The sequence below is a fragment of the Zingiber officinale genome, chromosome 9B (genome assembly GCF_018446385.1).
Source record: "Zingiber officinale cultivar Zhangliang chromosome 9B, Zo_v1.1, whole genome shotgun sequence".
Lineage (NCBI taxonomy): Eukaryota > Viridiplantae > Streptophyta > Magnoliopsida > Zingiberales > Zingiberaceae > Zingiber > Zingiber officinale.
The window spans coordinates 111882928-111900244 of record NC_056003.1 but is presented as its reverse complement, the minus strand read 5'-3'; the positions used below and the strand labels follow the sequence as shown (position 1 = coordinate 111900244).

Here is a 17317-nt window from a genome sequence, read left to right as displayed (position 1 = left end):
TGGCACATTAGATTGAAATGTTTGCTGGGGCTTTTCCACTAAAACATGTATGGATAGTTAAATTGGTTTTGCCAAGATTGCATATCTAACAAACCATTTTTCAGCATATGATAAAGAAAATTCCATAATGCTGAGGGTCTATTTGAATCCAAACAAATAAGGAAACCACACGACCCAGGTTTGTTGAACTGATGACTGTCTGATTGATTGAATAGAAGGGGATGGTCACATATTCTTCCCTTTTTTGATTGTACTAATAGGGAACAAGTGGAACGATTCATCCAATTTCAGTTCATTTGATCTTTAGACAAATTTAACTTGCCTGTTCATTCGGTCTATCTGGCTTATCCAATCATCCCGACCTCCACTCAATGCTATACAATTCACTCACTCCATTAGGCACCCATTCTATAATTCCGTTTGATATGAAAATAGCAAATAAGATTAAATTTCGAAGAGGTGGAACTAAACAGTTCACCTCTTAACTATGAAATGAAATGACTCCATAGTTAGAGTGATCATTCCAACCCCCAAATGCTGTAATAGAATCATGTAGAGAATGGACCATTCCATTTCAATTTCATTTTACCCTACCATTTTCACGTTTGGATCCAAGGCCATTTTCTATATTTTTAACTTTTTTGTTCTTCATAAACCTTTCACATGCAACATGTTGTTTGCCTCTATATAATCTGATGGTTAAATATCGTCAGTGATAGATAAAGGGTTCAAACTAAATCTTCAATCTCAGTTGGATTTGTTTCTTCTTGATTATTCTAATTTTTCCCTCTGCAGCTTGGATGATAAGGCCATAAGACTTGATCACCATTTTTGGAGGAAAGTCATGGAGAAGAAACATCAAAGTGACAATTCGCAGTATTTTTCTCAAATCTTATTTTGTCCAACTCTTCAGCATTCTGAGTATATCTTCTCAATTATTTCTTGTTAAACTCATGCTGTTTCTTCTCAGAGTAACAACCAGAAGTTGGGGACAAGTTGCCGGTACTGATCTCAGTTAACTATTGTTATCACAAACACAAGTTTCTCTGACAACTCATATATGATCTGGTTGAGTTGAAATTTTTTTTTGCTATTCAAAACCTGATGCTCTGATCAATGCTTATTGTCACCATATTCTTGTTAATCAATGCTTATTGTCACCATATTCGTGTTAATCAATGCTTATTGTCACCATATTCGTGTTAAGCTTATTTTCTCTTGCTTTATTTACCTGTGCTCATCTTCTAACATGGATATAAATATCATTGAAAATTTACAATTTATATATAGAAGAGAATTAGGAACTAGTATGCACCAAGGTAAGAACTTGCAAGCATTACACTACACTGCGCATGTTCATCTGTTAAACGCTGAGATCAAGTGCGACCTCTGTTATCCATACAAAAGCATCTCTTAAAGTTTAAAAAACAAAGCTACAGTTATGTGATCTCTTCTCAAGATTAGTTGTTGGTGACAATCCAGAAAGGCCACAATCAATACATTAGCAAAATTTGTAGAGCTCCAAGTGTTGCAGCTCGACCAATAACAAGGAAGTAGGAACCGACAATGGCGTGCTACAACTCCCTGGGCTCATCAAAATAGATTGCAGGTATCTCAGGAGGAGGAGCCAATGCAGATACGCATTTGAACTGGACAAAATAAAAGAGCACCATGTCAAAGACAGAAGCCGCATGGCTGGCTGAAGTTTCTCCTATCCGAGTATAGACAAACTTACCCTGTGATGTTGGTACTTATCTCTGATAGCCACCAAGTTGGGTGCTTTCTTCCTCAACCTCAACTGCAGATCAAGCAGGGCTTGGATGCAATCCTTGAGATCGACCAATTTATATCCACTGCACTCTTTCAATTTCTTGTTCTGTAACATGAGCAAAAATGGTTAGCTTGAAACCAGAACTGAGACCGCCAGACTACCTCATCTTAAGCTAGCTAGCGCAGCTTACCCAAGGTTGGCTTTTGGGATCGATGGTGTATCTGGAAACGAATACAGCAGCAGCAGCAACCACAGATGGCAAGAAGTGAAGGCAGCAGTAATCCAGCAAGCTTAGTTCAGCAAGATAACAGCACAAGAACTCTAATTGGAGAGGCGGGTACTGCAAGAAGTGGGACGAACATAAGCAACAAAGCCATTTTGGGAAAATCCAATTCAGGAGGGAGGAGTAAACACTCACTTTGTCATCTTCTTCACCAGCCTTGGCAAAGCGCCTCAAGAAGGTTTTGATGGTAGAACTACCCAACTCGAACTTGAGGCAGTTGAGGACTTCGCTCTCCATTCTGACCACCTCTTGCTTGGTGTAGGTGTTATCGGTGATGTAGCAGAAGTCTTCCACATTGGGAGGAGTTATCTCTTCGTATTTCCTGCTCAATCAACAGATCAATGAATTCCATGAAAAAGAAGCCTCACTTGATGGACAATGCGTGTCAGCACTTACGAGGCGATGAGCATGGAGGAGACGCCGAGGAGCTGCAATCTGTGCCGGTTTGTGGGATTGACGGAAAGGAATCGATCGATGTACGAGACGGCGAGGTAAATTGTATCGGATACCAGCTTGTATTCCTCTGCCACTTCGACGAGCCAATCCACCAAAATCGCCCTCATGTTGGCCGTGACGTCCTTTTGAACCGTCTCCATGTAGTTCGCCACGAGCATCCTCTTCGTCCCAAGCTGCAAATCCAACGGAATCAGTATCAGTAATTCCCGATTTAGTTTAAAACCGCCTCCTTTGATTCAAGAAAAATCCAGTAGGAGGCTGACCTCCTTAGATCTGAGATACTGGTAGATATCAGGAGCGTAATCGGCGCAAAGCTGAGGGTCATGGACCTCAGGCCCAGGAGTAGTCTTCTTCTGTTCCTTCTTCCCAGGCTTCGGTATGGGCTTGGAAATGGGCGGAGTGGAGAGAACGGCTGTGAGGTCGGTGACGGCATTGGAGGCAGGAGTGAGCTCGCCCAGAGCGACGCGCTTCTTCTTCTTGACTGGGCGATTCGAGGCAGGAGCGAGGGCGGTTCTCTTGGCGGCAGCCCGAGTAAGGCGAGGGGCGCAGTTCTCCTTTCCTGCCATGGACGATCGCACTCCCTCGCTCGCCCTTCTCCGACCTTGGCGATCGAGAGAAGTGAATGGGGGGTTGTACTTGTACAGGAGAGGAGGCGGAGAGGGAAACGTAGTCCGCCATTTTTTGGGGAGCGGTTCGAAATCCAGAACCAGACGCGGGCGGCGGTGGGGATTTGGAGAAGGAATAGGAAAGTTGGCAATCAAACGGGCGATGCTCTTCCGATCGCGCCAGTGGCTGTCGGGAAATGGAGGGAACTGTTTGGCGCTTGCTCTCTCTTTCTCTCTCTTTCTCTCTCTTTTCAAAATTTCGAAGGCAAAAAAGGGAAAATATCGATCCATTGGATTTGGTTCGTTCGCGCGGTTCAGTTTGGTGGGTGGCAAACTGGTCCGCAGATGACGGTAAACCCTAAACCTGCGGCGCTCCCAGTCTCCTTTCGGCCTCGCTGCCAGTCGACGCCACCATGCAGGCGACAGCGTCGACCCAGCGCAACCATCTCTTCTCGCCGATCGCTTCCTCCGCGCTCTCCCTCTCCCACCCCTTTGTCAAAGCTTCCACACTTCGGATTCGGAATCTGGCCACCGCCACCGTCTGCATGAGCCTAAGGGAGGACGGGCCCTCCGTGACGGTCGTGGGCGTCACTGGAGCCGGAGGCCAGGAATTTCTCCGCGTCCTCTCCGACCTCGACTTCCCCTACCGGAGCATCCGACTCCTTGCCAGCCGCCGCTCCGCCGGGAAGCAGCTCACCTTCGAGGACCGGCGCTACGCCGTGGAGGAGCTCCGCCCCGAGAGCTTTGACGGGATTGACATTGTTCTCTTCAGCGCAGGTGGATCGATCAGCGAGGAGTTCGGGCCGGTGGCCGTCTAGCGCGGTTCTATCGTGGTGGATAATAGTTCCGCGTTTTGGATGGATCCTGAAGTGCCTCTTCTTATCCCGGAGGTGAACCCCGAGGCCATGGCCCATATAAAGATCAAAGGGAGGTCAGGGAAAGGGGCGCTCATTGCTAATCCAAATTGTTCGACCATCATCTGTCTCATGGCTGCTACGCCACTGCATCGCCATGCCAAGGTAACACATTTTCTCCGAGTCTTAAGCTGATTTGAATTTTTGCTGCTTGCTCTGCACCCTCACGTGTTCTCTCTGATTCTCGACTTGAACAATTCATTTTTTTTCCTCATTACATTGTTGTTTCCGAGTTCTTTCTTCTCTTGTCTTACAATGTTTCTTTTCAATTAATAGTTTGTTAATTTGGATGTGGTTTGATCAACGAACAGCTGAGAAAAAAATCTGTCAAAGGGTTTTACCTTTTTTTACAGAACAATATACAGTTTGGAGTGACTGTTGCATTTTAGTTTGTGAAAATTTTCTATAATATTAAAAAGAGAAAACAGAAAACAGTTGACTGGAAAAAAAACACATTTTGAATTTATTTTGTAGCTAGATTGAAGCATTCCTGCTCAAATTAGGCTTTCTGTTCAATTTGGGTGGATGCCATTACTTGTAGATGCTCTTTGAGAGACACTCTGCTGAATGATTAACATCTTTTCAGTACAGATATCTTTCATGATGATTTCCTGTTGTTGCCCGACTCAATTTTTGTTATTGAATGTTTGAGATCTCATATTTTTTGGCAAACAAAGTCATTTATTTAAGTTTAAATGGTCTTATATCTTGTCATTTATCATTATGAAGCACTGGATAGGAGGATTATATCCTGTTCTTTTTGTCGCAGGTCATTAGGGTATCTGCAATGATGGGTTTTGGGTTTTGTTAACCCAACTGCATTGCTAAGTCTCCTCAAAGTTGAGGGGCTTCATAGTGCTTTTAAGAATAAAAAAATTAATGGACATGGATCCCACTGTTAGTTGCCAAGCATATACTTATTTTTATTATTATTTTTTTGTTTAAAAAAAAACTTAATGAAATGAACAACGTTCATTTGGCAAAAATGAACGACAACGTTCATTTTGGCAACATCTATTTTTTTAGACAATGGTAAAAAAAGCGGCTATTTGATATTTTTTTTATTTTAACAATAACTTTTTTTAGCTTATAAATAGAGAAGTATTTTTCATTTCTCTACTCACTATCTAAAACTTTCTCCATAATTTCTCTACCACGATATTTCTATCTTCTTATTCTAAATGGCTGAAAGATTCAGTGGTTCATTCAACAATTTATTTGGTTCTCCAAATACAGAGGGAAATTCAAACTCTCAAAATTCTCAATCGCGTTCTCTTCCCAATCTTCATCCGTCTCAATTTGCTTATGCAACTCAATTTTCACAAAATACTCCCACTAGTTCAAATTTTGTTCCTCATGTTCCGTTTTTCATGTTTCCATCTAATTATGCTTCAATGGGTGGGCAGTTTATGATGCAACCTCCTTCTCAAGTATTTACTACTACATCTCCATCAGACATGTTGAATGAATCTCGATCTAGATCCGATAGAGAGCTCCCAACACCAATTTCAATGTTACGCTCTCAATTTCCACCACATTCGACGACACCTAGGATAGAAAATATTAACATCGAGGATGATGAGGAGGATGACAAAGAAATGATTGCCTCTCGTAATAGAGCTAAGGTGATGTGGTCAACCGCTGAGGAGAAGTGTCTTGCAAGAGCTTGGGGAACTATTACCAATGACCCAAAAGTTGGTAATGCACAAAAGAATAAGCATTTTTGGCAACGTACCACCACGTACTATAATGATAATCGGCCTACGGGTACGACAACAAGAGAATGGACATCGATAAAGTCACATTACTATCGGATTATGCCTGATATTGGTAAGTTCTCAGGATGGTACAATAATTTCTTCAACAATCGGGCTAGTGGTGAAAGTGACGCTGATGTTTTAGCCGTTACACATGATATATGGAAAAAGGTACACAAGAATAAGGCTTTCAAGTATGAACACGTATGGAAGATTATAACAAAATGCGAGAAATGGGCTCCCCGATCTCTTGGTCGTCATGCTGACAAGAAGGTGAGGACTTCTGAATTAGGAGCACATACTTCTTCAACCAATCCAGATACTGGTGGTGACTGAAATTTGCTCACGTCCAATAGGGCAACAGAAGGCGAAAAGAAAGAATAAAGCTAGAGTTACAGAAGATGAAGACTTCAATATGAAATGGGAACAAATGCAACAATATCAAAAGGAAAAATTGGCGCTTAAGGAACTCGAGCTAAAGCAAAAGGATTATGATATGATCATGAAAGATACGAGTGGAATGACAGAGACACAACTTAATTAGCATATGAAAATAGTTGAAGAAATTACAAAGAGACGTGACCTACAATAGATTTGTCATTTGTAGACGTTTATGTTTTTTAATTTATGTTGGTCTTTGTCGTTTGTGGACATTTATATTTTTATAAATTTATGTTGTACTTTATAGTTCATTGATTTGTAAGTTTTTTATTTATGTTGGTCATTATGAGTTTTTTAAATAAAAAAGTGTCTTTATTGTATTACCGATACAAACTAGCCGTTATAAAATAGTCGTTTTAAAATATCCATTATAAAATAGTTGTTATAAAATAGCTGATATAAATTAGCCGTTGTAAAATAACCATTATAAAATAGTGATTATAAAATTGACGTTGTAAAATAGCCGTTATAAAGTAGTCGTTGTAAAATAGTCGTTATAAACTAGCTGTTACAAATTAGTCTATATATATCAATGTGGAAGTTATGATTCTCCATTCCATTGTATTTTTGATTTGAACCACTTAAAACTTCATTTATATTCGAAATGTCTGAAGATCTTCATCGCTCTGGAGAAAATAATATCCGTGAATTTTGGAGAAATGAGATGTGGGAAGATGCGGAAGATGATGCTGATCGAATGATGATTACGCTACTTGAGCAAGAAGAGCAGAGACGTCAAGAAACTCGAAGTTCTCGAAGAGCTACAAATCGGAGATATGTGGATCGGGATCGTGAAGACAGGCATGTTCGCCTTGTCCAAGATTACTTCTCGGATGTTCCAACATTTCACGTTGAAGTCTTTCGACGATGATTTCGCATGCGAAGAGAGTTATTTGTTCGCATAGTCGATGCCCTGATAGATTATTCAGAGTATTTTCAGTGGAGGAGAGATGTAATTAGAAGGAAAGGTTTGTCACCACTTCAAAAATGCACGGCAGCTATTCGTCAATTGGCATATGCATCCCCCGCCGACTCTTTAGATGAGTATGTACGGATGGGTGGGAGAATTGCCCTTGATTGCTTGATCAACTTCTGTCGATGTATGATCGATTTGTTTGGGGCACGATACTTGCGAACACCCAATGCTGCTGACACTCAACACTTGCTTCAAATGCATGAGCAGAGACACGATTTTCCTGAAATGTTGGGCAACCTTGATTGCATGTATTGGGAGTGGAGGAATTGTCTCGTCGCTTGGAAAGGCCAGTTTACTAGAGGCGATTATGGCGTCCCAATAATAATTCTTGAAGCTGTCGCATCTGCAGACTTGTGGATATGACATGCTTTTTTTAGCGTCACAGGGTCACGTAACGATATAAATGTTCTTAACGAATCACCGTTATTTAACGCTGTCCTATAGGGAATGGGGAAATGCTCCGGATGTTAATTTCAAGGTAAACGACACATCATATACAAAAGGATACTATCTGACAGATGGTAGATACTCGGAATGGGCTACGTTCGTGAAGAGCTTTCTGTGTCCCGAGGATCCCAAAAGGAAAAAATTCAAGGAGAGTCAGGAGGCTGCAAGAAAGGATGTGGAGTGAGCATTTGCAGTGCTCCAAGCTCGTTCGACAATAATTAGAGGTCCTGCGCGATCTTGGTACAAAAATGACTTAAAGGATATCATGTATACGTGCATTATTTTGCACAACATGATTATTGAGGATGAAGGAGATGCATCAGTCAATTGGTCAGATGAAGACTCTCCTCCACCGGCATGAATAGTCATGGGTTCTATCCAAGAATTTTGAGAGTACCTCCAGAATTATAGCGAGCTACATAATAGAGAAGTGTATCACTAGCTTCGAGTCGACTTAATTGAACACGTCTGGACACGTTATGAATAAAATTAGTGAGGAATAAGTTAATTATTAATTAATTCTGTTTTAATTATGTTAATTTTATTTTATGATCTCATTGTAATGATTTATTTGTTAATGTTGCAAATTATTAAATTTTCAATAATATTTTTATGAAATTATTTTGTTTGTAAATAAATTTAGTGAAAATAAAAAATGGAGTTAATTATTATATATTAATTATTAAATTAATAATTTATTAAAAAATATTAAATAAAACTAATATATATTATTAATAAATTAATTAACATGTATATTATAAATATATATTTATGATAATATATAAATAAATATTAAATAAGATAGTAAATAGAAAATATAGATAATGATGTAGTGGGTCCAATATAAAGTTGTTTGTTGGGTTTATGATTGTAGAAAGAGGTTTATAAAAGTTGTAGATTTTTTACTTTTGATGGGGCAGTGATGTGATATAGTAGGTCCCATGATAAAGTTGGATTTATAAGTTTAGGATTACGGTTACTCTTAGGGCGTGTTTGGTTCGGAGTTATCGCTGATAATCTTAGTTGGTTATCAACGATAATTTTGTTTGGTTCCAGTAATTGGTGATTCCAGGTAATGCAACATTCTCGTCACATCAGCAATTAGGGAATAGAACCAGGAATCAGAAAACTTTGGAAACCTTAGGTTTTCTACGATTCCGAGGTTATCAATATTTTTTTCTAAAATTACCCTTCGAAGAGCAGAGCAAGAGCATTATGAGGGATGTCGATTGCCGCATCACTATCATCGGCCTATGCCTTCTCTCCCCTCCGAGCTCCTCCATGAGATCATCCGCCTCATCCTCCTGGAGTTTCTTGTGTCCGTTCACGATTTCTCTTGACAACTTCCGCAGCCTCTATGAGGGAAGCTCCGATCGTAAGCTCCGATCGCGGCAGCGGATGGCTCCTCATCTACAAGAAGAGGCTCCCTAGGGATTTCGTACTATGTGGATTCCTGGGTTGTTAAAGGCGCGCCTGAGGCGTCAGGCGCACAAGGCGCTGAGGAAAGCGCCTTCGATAGCGCGAGGCGGGCGCTCGCCAGGCGCGCGCCTAGGCGCGCCTGGGCACGCCTAGGGTGCTTTCGCGCCTCACAGAAGGCGCGATCGAAGTGAATCGCGCGATCGTAGGGCATCACGCGATCCTTCCCGTTCACGATTTCTAACCAAAAAACCATTTCAAACATAATTTGGTTTGGAATTAGGGCACGGAGAAGAAAAGGGAAGAAGGAAATAACGGAAGGAGAAGAAGAAACCTTGCAGAAGAGTCGCGCCATCCTCCATTGCCGCCGCCGCCGCCGAGTTGCTTCCGTCGTTGCCCAGGTATGCGTTGTTTCCTTCTTTTTTTTTTGTTTTTCTATTCTTCACTTCATCTTCTTCTTCTCATCTTCTTTTTTTGTAATCTTCTTCGCTTCGCTTCTTCGCTCCTCTTCGTTTTCTGGTTTTTCTTTTTTTTTCTTCTTTTTCTGTTCGCGTTTTCACTGTTCACTTTCGTTTCTTCTCTGTTATATCTTCTTCCTCTTATTTCGTTTTTGTTTTTTCCCTTCCCGTTGAAGGCAAGACAGCAGATAGCAGCATTCTTTTTTGTTTTTCCCTTCCCGTTGACAGCAAAGTAGCAGGCAGTAGCAGTTTTGTTTTTTGTTTTTTTCCCTTCCCGTTGACAGCTGCTGCTGCCTGCAGCAGTTTTGTTTTTTGTTTTTTTCCCTTCCCGTTGACAGTTGCTGCTGAGCTGTGATGTTGTCCCATTTCTGCTGCTACTTTGATGCTGTACCCTTTTTTTTTTTTTTTTTTTTTTTATTTTGCTGTTTTCTTTTTGTTTTTTTTTTTTGTTTTATGTTGCTGGGACTAAAAAATTGTTGCTGCTGTCCCTGTTTACTGGTACTTTTAGCTAATTAAAACAATATGCAAACAATGTGCTTGTTGGTAATGTGATGTGCAAATATTTTCTCTCCCTTTTTGCATAAGCAATTCAAGCCTGTGATGTTGTCCCTATTTTTTCTTTTTATTTTCCTATTTTTCTATTGCTGGTACTAGTGGTACAGTATTTTTCTATTATTGTTGATACTAGGTACAAACATACAGTAGTTTACCATTCCATTAATTCATTAATTTTTTTAGGTTATTTTCTTGTTCAATTATCATGGAAGGTAGTAGTGATACTCCAACATATATATCAAAAGATCCGGCATGGAATTATTTTCAAAGAGTTAATCCGAATAACAAAAATGATTTGATTTGTAACTTTTGTCAAAAAGTTACAAAAGGAGGTATCTATCGTACAAAACAGCATCTTGTTGGAGGGTTTCGAAATACTACGACTTGCAAGAAATGTCCGCCTCATGTAGGTGAAGAAATAAAAAATTTCATGGAGAAAAAGGCGGAGAAAAGCAATCTTTCTAAACTTGCGACATTAGATTTTGAGGATGTAGACCCTCTTGGTGATGATATTGATATGGATGATATTGGAGCTAAAATTGTACCGCCTATAAGTATAAGTACAAGTTCTAAATTAGTAAATATGCAAAAAAAGTCAAGACAAATAGGTCCAATGGATACATATTTTGCTCCTAATGTGCAAAAAAATGTTGAAAGTAGAAAGGGTAAAGAGAGACAAATTACGATAAATGAGGCATACAAGAAAGAATTGAGGGAAAAAACTTGTATGACTATAACTGAGTGGATGTATGATGCGGCAATTCCTTTTAATGCCGTTAACTATTCAAGCTTCAAAAGGATGTTGGACTTGGTTGGCCAATATGGTGTAGGTCTAAAAGGACCTAGTTATCATGAGGTGCGAGTTCCTTTTCTTAAAAAGGCTGTTGATAATGTGACTAATGATTACATTAAGTCGTGTGAAACAGAATGGGCAAAGTATTGTTGTAGTTTGATGGCAGATGGGTGGACAGACAAAAGGCAGAGGACATTGATTAATTTTTTAGTGAATTCTCCTAAAGGTTCAGTTTTCATCGAATCGGTTGATGCTTCTGATTATGCAAAAACTGGAGAGAAAATATTTCAGTTGCTTGATCGATTTGTGGAGCGTGTAGGAGAAGTAAATGTTATTCAAGTTGTAATGGATAGTGCAAGTAACAATGTGCTTGCTGGTAAGAATTTATTTAATTTTTTCTTATCATTATGCTTTTTCTTATATATGTTAAAATTATCTAGTTTTCTAACTTCTTTTATAGGGAAATTATTAGAAGCAAAAGGACCACACTTGTATTGGATTCCTTGTGCTACTCACTGCGTCGACTTGATCTTAGAAGATATTGGGAAATTGTCTGATTTTAAAGCAACATTGAAGAAGACAATGAGTGTGAATGCTTACATTTATGTTCGCCCCGGCATGGTAAATATGTTGAGGCAATTCATAAGACAAAAAGAGCTTTGTCGGGCGGGTGTCATAAGATTTGCTACTGCTTTTCTCACTCTTGAAAGGATGCACCTACAGAAGCAAAATTTAAGAAAAATGTTCATTTCAAAGGATTGGACAAAGAGTAAATGGGCAAAAGAAGCAGCGGGGAAGAAGGTAGCTAAAATCATCATGACACTTAGATTTTGGAACAGTATTGTGCATATTTTAAAGATATATGGGCCTTTAGTCTGTGTTCTGAGACTGGTTGATGGCGAAAGCAAACCTGCAATGGGCTATATTTATGAGGCTATGGATAGGGCAAAAGAAACAATTATGAAGGCCTTTAAGGAGAAAGAAGAGAAATACAAAGAAGTGTTTGAGATCATTGATAAGAGATGGGAATGCCAACTTCATCGGCCTCTGCATGCTGCAGGACATTATTTGAATCCAGAATATTTTTATTCATACACAGATTCAAATATATGTGGAGAAGTGGTGAATGGTTTGTTTGAAACTATGGAGAGATTGGTTTCAAACGCTGCCGAGCAAGATAAAATCACTGCCCAGCTCTCTATATATCGAAAGGCAGAAGGGCTATTTGGGAGGAATGTGGCAATTAGACATAGAAGAGCATTATCTCCAGCAGAATGGTGGGAATGCTACGGAGCAAATACCCCAGAATTGCAAAAGTTTGCTATTAAAGTGCTTAGCCTCACTTGTAGTGCTTCTGGTTGTGAGCGCAATTGGAGTGTATTTGAGCAGGTATGTAATAAATATAAATGTAATACTATTAGTATGTTACTTTTATAAGTAGAAAATATTTTTTGTTATTTTATTATACTTATTGTGATTTTTGACATTTTGTAGATTCACAGCAAAAAAAGGAATAGGCTAGCTCAGCAGCGCTTAAATGATTTGGTATTTGTAAAATACAATCGTGCTTTAAAACTTCGGTATGACGCACGTGATAAGATTGACCCCATCTCTTTGACAGATATTGATGATAGTAATGAATGGTTGATGGGTAGAATGAATGGAGAAAGTGATAATGAAGAAGATGAGTTGGTTTTTGAAGGTGATGACTTGACATGGGATGTCGTTGTTAGGGCTAGTGGAGCTGAAGAGCCTGAATATTGTACTAGAGGAAAAAATATTGCATCCATGACCTCTAGTTCACATGTTAGGCCTAAACAAGTCGAGAAGGGAAATACATCTTCCTCTATGAGACACTCATTTCTAAGACTTCGAGATGAAGAAGAAAAAGAAGAAATTGAATTTGAAGAAGATGAAGATAAAGAAGAAGAAGAATACAATGAGGATGATCTTGAGCTTGATGATTAATTTGACTTATTACGCTTGTTTTGATGAACTTTGTTAGTTTAAATTAGAAAGTTGAAACTTGAAAGTTTGAAACTTTTATTAATTTTATCATGGTGTTGTTTTACTTGTTATATTTGATATTGATGATGTTGCTTTACTTATTATATTTGATATTGATGTGTGTGGAATATTAATAGTTATCATATTTGATATATTTTATAAGTGTGTCAATAGTTTAGTAGTCATCAACCTCATGTTCAAGAGGCGCGCGCTTCAGGCGCGCCTCACGCCTCGGGCTCTATGAGCCCTTTGCGCCTTGGTGCGCCTCGCGCCTCTAACAACACAGGTGGATTCAATAACCGCTTCAGCCGAAGGTTTGAGATCCCCGTCGAGAGCACGACTGTCGCCCCAGGCGAGGACCTCTACTTCCTCGCTGCCTCCGGGGCCGTCTTCCTTTTTTGCCTCCAGAAGTCGTTGTGAGCTCGTCGCAAGCTCGTCACGATCAACATCGCCACATGCTTTGTGCGACAGATCTTGCCCATCCCCATAGGGTCGTGCGACATCGCGTCGTGGAGGAGATCGGGCTGAAGTTGGTTGTCGATCCCTCCGGCGTCAATCACTTTCACTTCCTCTTCGTTCTTCGTGGAGATGGTGCACCGGCGGCTTGCGGAGGAGGTGGCGTTGCTGCAGGGAGAAGTTGTTGGCATAAAAAAATTGGGGAGGAGCCCCAATTTTAATAAGGGAAAATAAAATATATTAAAATAATTAAAAATTTTAATCACATATCTAAATATATATAAATTTAAAATATATATAATAAGTTAATTACATATCTAATTATATTTTAAAAATATATAAATTTATTTTAAAATTTACTGTGGCTAACATGGACTGTTCCATCTACCTTAGACATACTGTGTCCTCATTATCAGATTGTTCAAAAGTAATCACTCTTACACATTTTTATTCCCTTTATTCTACTTCATGGATGGAGTTATCAATTCCATGACATGCACCTTGTCTAATTTATAGGTAAAAGACAAGACTTTTTATGCTTTCTTATCTGTTGGCATGATTAGTTAATTGCTCCTCCTAGATTGTTTCCGATTCAACATGAAATTTAGCTCGGTTGTGATTAAAGAAAAAGGATAATCTTTCTGTTTCTTGTGATTTGGTGTAAGTGTATGCATTATTTGTAAGACCCCTGGTGGTGCAAGTGTTCTCATACTGTTGATGACAGTTGGGATTGTCTGCTTTGCCCTCAATGATTCTACATGGTAGCTTGGACAAAGATTCTGCCTGTTTTTAGAAAAGCATCTACTGAAGAATACAGCGCTACTTCTGGCTATAAGTCATGTATCTTTGGGGTTCTCATTTGTCTGCTTTGTCCTCCATGATTCTACATGGTAGCCGGGACAGATTCTACCTGTTTTTAGAAAAGCACCTAGTTAAGAATGCAGCGCTACTTCTGGCTAAAAGTCATGTATCTTTGGGGCTCTCATTTTAAACATGCAGGAACTAGTAGTGCATATCATTGCTTATGTGCTTGTAATGGATTCCTGCCTCTTATATATTCTTAAATTTTCTGCGTACAGGATACCACTAGGTACATTCTGGAGGGAGCTGCAGACTTGGTAGTTGTAGACAACTGAGATTCCAATCATTTCCCTATTTCTCTGGATGTTAGTTTCTCTCTTTCTGCAGCTATTACTAATATGTTAGGCATACAAAAACTAGTAACTACATTTCCTGTGTGCACTTGCTGTCTAAACATTTTGAATAAAAACTAATAAAAGAAGTTGGTCCTCACTTCTCATATACACATTGTTTCACAACATCTCCATTTTAATTAAATATTTGATATCATTTCCCTACACCTCTGGATGTTAGTTTCTCTCTTTCTACAGCTATTACTAATATGTTAGGCATAAAAAAACTAGTAACTACATTTCCTGTGTGCACTTGCCATCTAAACATTTTGAATAAAAACTAATAAATGAAGTTGGTTCTCACTTCTCATATACACATTGTTTCACAGCATCTCCATTTTCATTAAATATTTGATATCATTTAATACTCTTCTGAAACATCCATGTTCCAGGTATCCAGCAAAGATGATGTTGCAGTGGGCGCATATGACAGGATCTTTCGATAGATGGCAATCTTGGGTAATATGTAGCGTTACATTATCCTTTACTGCAATTAACCTTATTTACAATATGGCTCATTCAAAATCACAACAGGTTGGAATTGTTTGTCTGTGGAGAACAGATTTGCAAGGGTGCGGCTCTAAATGCTATCCAGATTGCGGAGAAGTTATTGTAGAGGTGCCTGTTCATGTTGCTTAATCTTTAGTCATTTTCTTTGAGGCCACTTACTGGTGAGTTTTTTTGTTCATGCCAAGTTTTGCTGATTTGAAAATAAGCATTTTTTGGTTTGAATAATGAATGTCATTTATGGTTTTTATTATCTGACTCAAGCAGCATCAATTATCGATTGGTTTTCATTGAAGAATTCCAGAATCGAAATTGAAGTTGTGCTTTTGGCTTCTTAAGGATTGCTTCAAGGCAAAGCTTCTTCTGCCCCGGGCTACTATGGTGAATTGGTAAAGCGCTTCCACAGCTGATTATCCTATCAATTCGTAGCTACCATGCATTTTAGTGGGAGGACAACTTTGGAATGTTGGTTATGGAGTGATGAGTTGCTCTTAGTTTTGGATGTCTCTTGGTGGTTTGGCCGGTGGGAAATTTTGATGGAGCCGGATCAGTCATTTTCAAGATTAATCGATTCAAAAAAGTTGAATATTTAGATTATTAAAAATAAAATTAAATAAAATTTAAGGCAAAACTTCTTGTTTCTCCAATTTTTTTTCATGAGTTTTTTTTAGCAGCTATTCCTCTTCTGTTATGGCATTACCATCTACTGCATTTGTTCGCTTGTGATGCACTTCGCCATTCTTGTTCTTATATAACACTTTCATGGCCATTCATTGCATTTGTAGAATCTTGATATCACGTATTATTATTATTATTATTATTTTAGGTATTTAGTTTTTGAATCCAAATAATTTTGAAGGTGATTGATTCGGTTATATGAAAGTTTTCGATCTATCATTAAAATAAATTTAGGAAGCACATATAGATCTTGGTAGATGATTCAGTATGATGAATGGTTCAAACAGTGTGGGAGTATGATATCCCCTATGAGAATTTTAAACTCGTTATATGTAGTCTGTCTTATGTTTTATCATCGTACCGCGACCAATGAGTCATGAGCCTTCTTGTTTTATACTTATGTTTGTCATTTGCTATTGGTCCCTGAATATTTCAACATTTTATTGAAATAATCATTCAACCGAATTCATTAAAAAATTTCAGCCTGTTTATTATATATATATATATATATATATTTAAAAAATGTAGTTATTTCAACTAAATCGTTTTAAATTAAATAATAAAATAAATATTTGTATTTTTTATTAAATTTATTAGTTTTAATTTTTTTATTAAAAAGTTTTAATTTTAAAAAATGATTAATGTATTTGTTTTTTATCTAACTAATTAATTATTTTTTTATAGTTTCGGTTTGTTTTATTTTAATAGTAAAAATTGATTGATTTGTTTGGTTGAAAAAAATTCTATTTTAAATAGATCTTGATTAAAGGGTTTTAATTCAACTTGAAGATTATTAATCATTTAAGATAAATTAATTGATGTTGATCGATTGTTAGTCACTTGAAAAGAGTTTGAAAGGTAAGTTCCTGAGATTTTGATGCAGTAGAAAGATATTAAATTGTCATTAATGCATCCATGATTTGATTCTAGATATAATGTATTCAAAGAATTTTTTATTTAAATGAGACGTGTAATTACGGGATATTAATTTTACTATTTATCATAAGTATTTTTTGATTTATTCTGAAAAATATTTATGGGATTAAATTGATTATCTCAAATTTAATGTTATATGGCTCAATAGTTTTTGTTTGCATAGGAGAGGAAGAGGCATCCAGAAATCAATGTGTTAAGGGACCACTTGGGGAGTTTCGTTCATAAGATAGAACGAAGACAAAATAGTTGGAGAATGCAAATCCAACATTAGAATTTAGGGTACCATTAGAGTGGGGCGGAGAAACTTATAATCTATTCGCTTTGGCTTTGCATCTGACCATGAATTCTCCCGTTGGAAGAAGACATCGGCACGATAAGCTCAAAAAGGAAACAAGAATCTCAAGATCTTTATGGATGAGTCTAAATCCTCTAGTTCGTAATTTCTAATATTTTCTTGATCACTTTCATAATTTGTACTTCGAATCATAATTAAAATCCGGCCAAAATTGACTATAATTTCCTTTGGATTCACTTTTCCATTTAGATTATAGTTTTGGGTTGAGTCAGACGGCCGGAGGCCGCTAATGGTGAAAGGACTATATGGTGTCGAGCAAGGGGTGGCCCGTCCATTGTTGGCGGTCTCCAATAGTCTGATTCGATCCAAAATT

At 38.2% G+C, this 17317-nt stretch overlaps 1 protein-coding gene and 1 pseudogene across 2 annotated transcripts; one reads left to right on the top strand and one right to left on the bottom strand.

Moving 5' to 3' along the window:
* Nucleotides 1-1355: 1355 nt before the first annotated feature.
* Nucleotides 1356-3406, bottom strand: LOC122024210 (cyclin-A3-1-like). 2 transcript variants are annotated; one of them, XM_042582774.1, is made up of 6 exons: nt 2774-3406; nt 2451-2683; nt 2190-2376; nt 1962-2111; nt 1736-1876; nt 1356-1649 (listed from the first exon to the last, which is right to left on the bottom strand). In XM_042582774.1, the coding sequence occupies exons 1-6, from the start codon at nt 3404-3406 to the stop codon at nt 1575-1577; spliced, it is 1419 nt and encodes a 472-aa protein (XP_042438708.1). In that variant the 3' UTR covers nt 1356-1574. The 2 variants fall into 2 exon arrangements, with proteins under 2 accessions (XP_042438708.1, XP_042438707.1); XM_042582773.1 differs by having other exon boundaries at nt 1962-2376.
* A 122-nt stretch (nt 3407-3528) lies between these two features.
* On the top strand, nt 3529-15675 carry LOC122024211 (annotated as a pseudogene).
* Nucleotides 15676-17317: the final 1642 nt, after the last annotated feature.

Bases quoted from the DNA above. Each gene is read 5' to 3' on its own strand.
- LOC122024210 (XM_042582773.1), bottom strand. From the start codon at position 3,406: ATGGATCGATATTTTCCCTTTTTTGCCTTCGAAATTTTGAAAAGAGAG. The intron at 2,377-2,450 runs GTAAGTGCTGAC...TTGATTGAGCAG, and splicing joins TCCTCCATGCTCATCGCCTC to GAAATACGAAGAGATAACTC. The intron at 1,877-1,961 runs GTAAGCTGCGCT...CTCATGTTACAG, and splicing joins ATCCCAAAAGCCAACCTTGG to AACAAGAAATTGAAAGAGTG.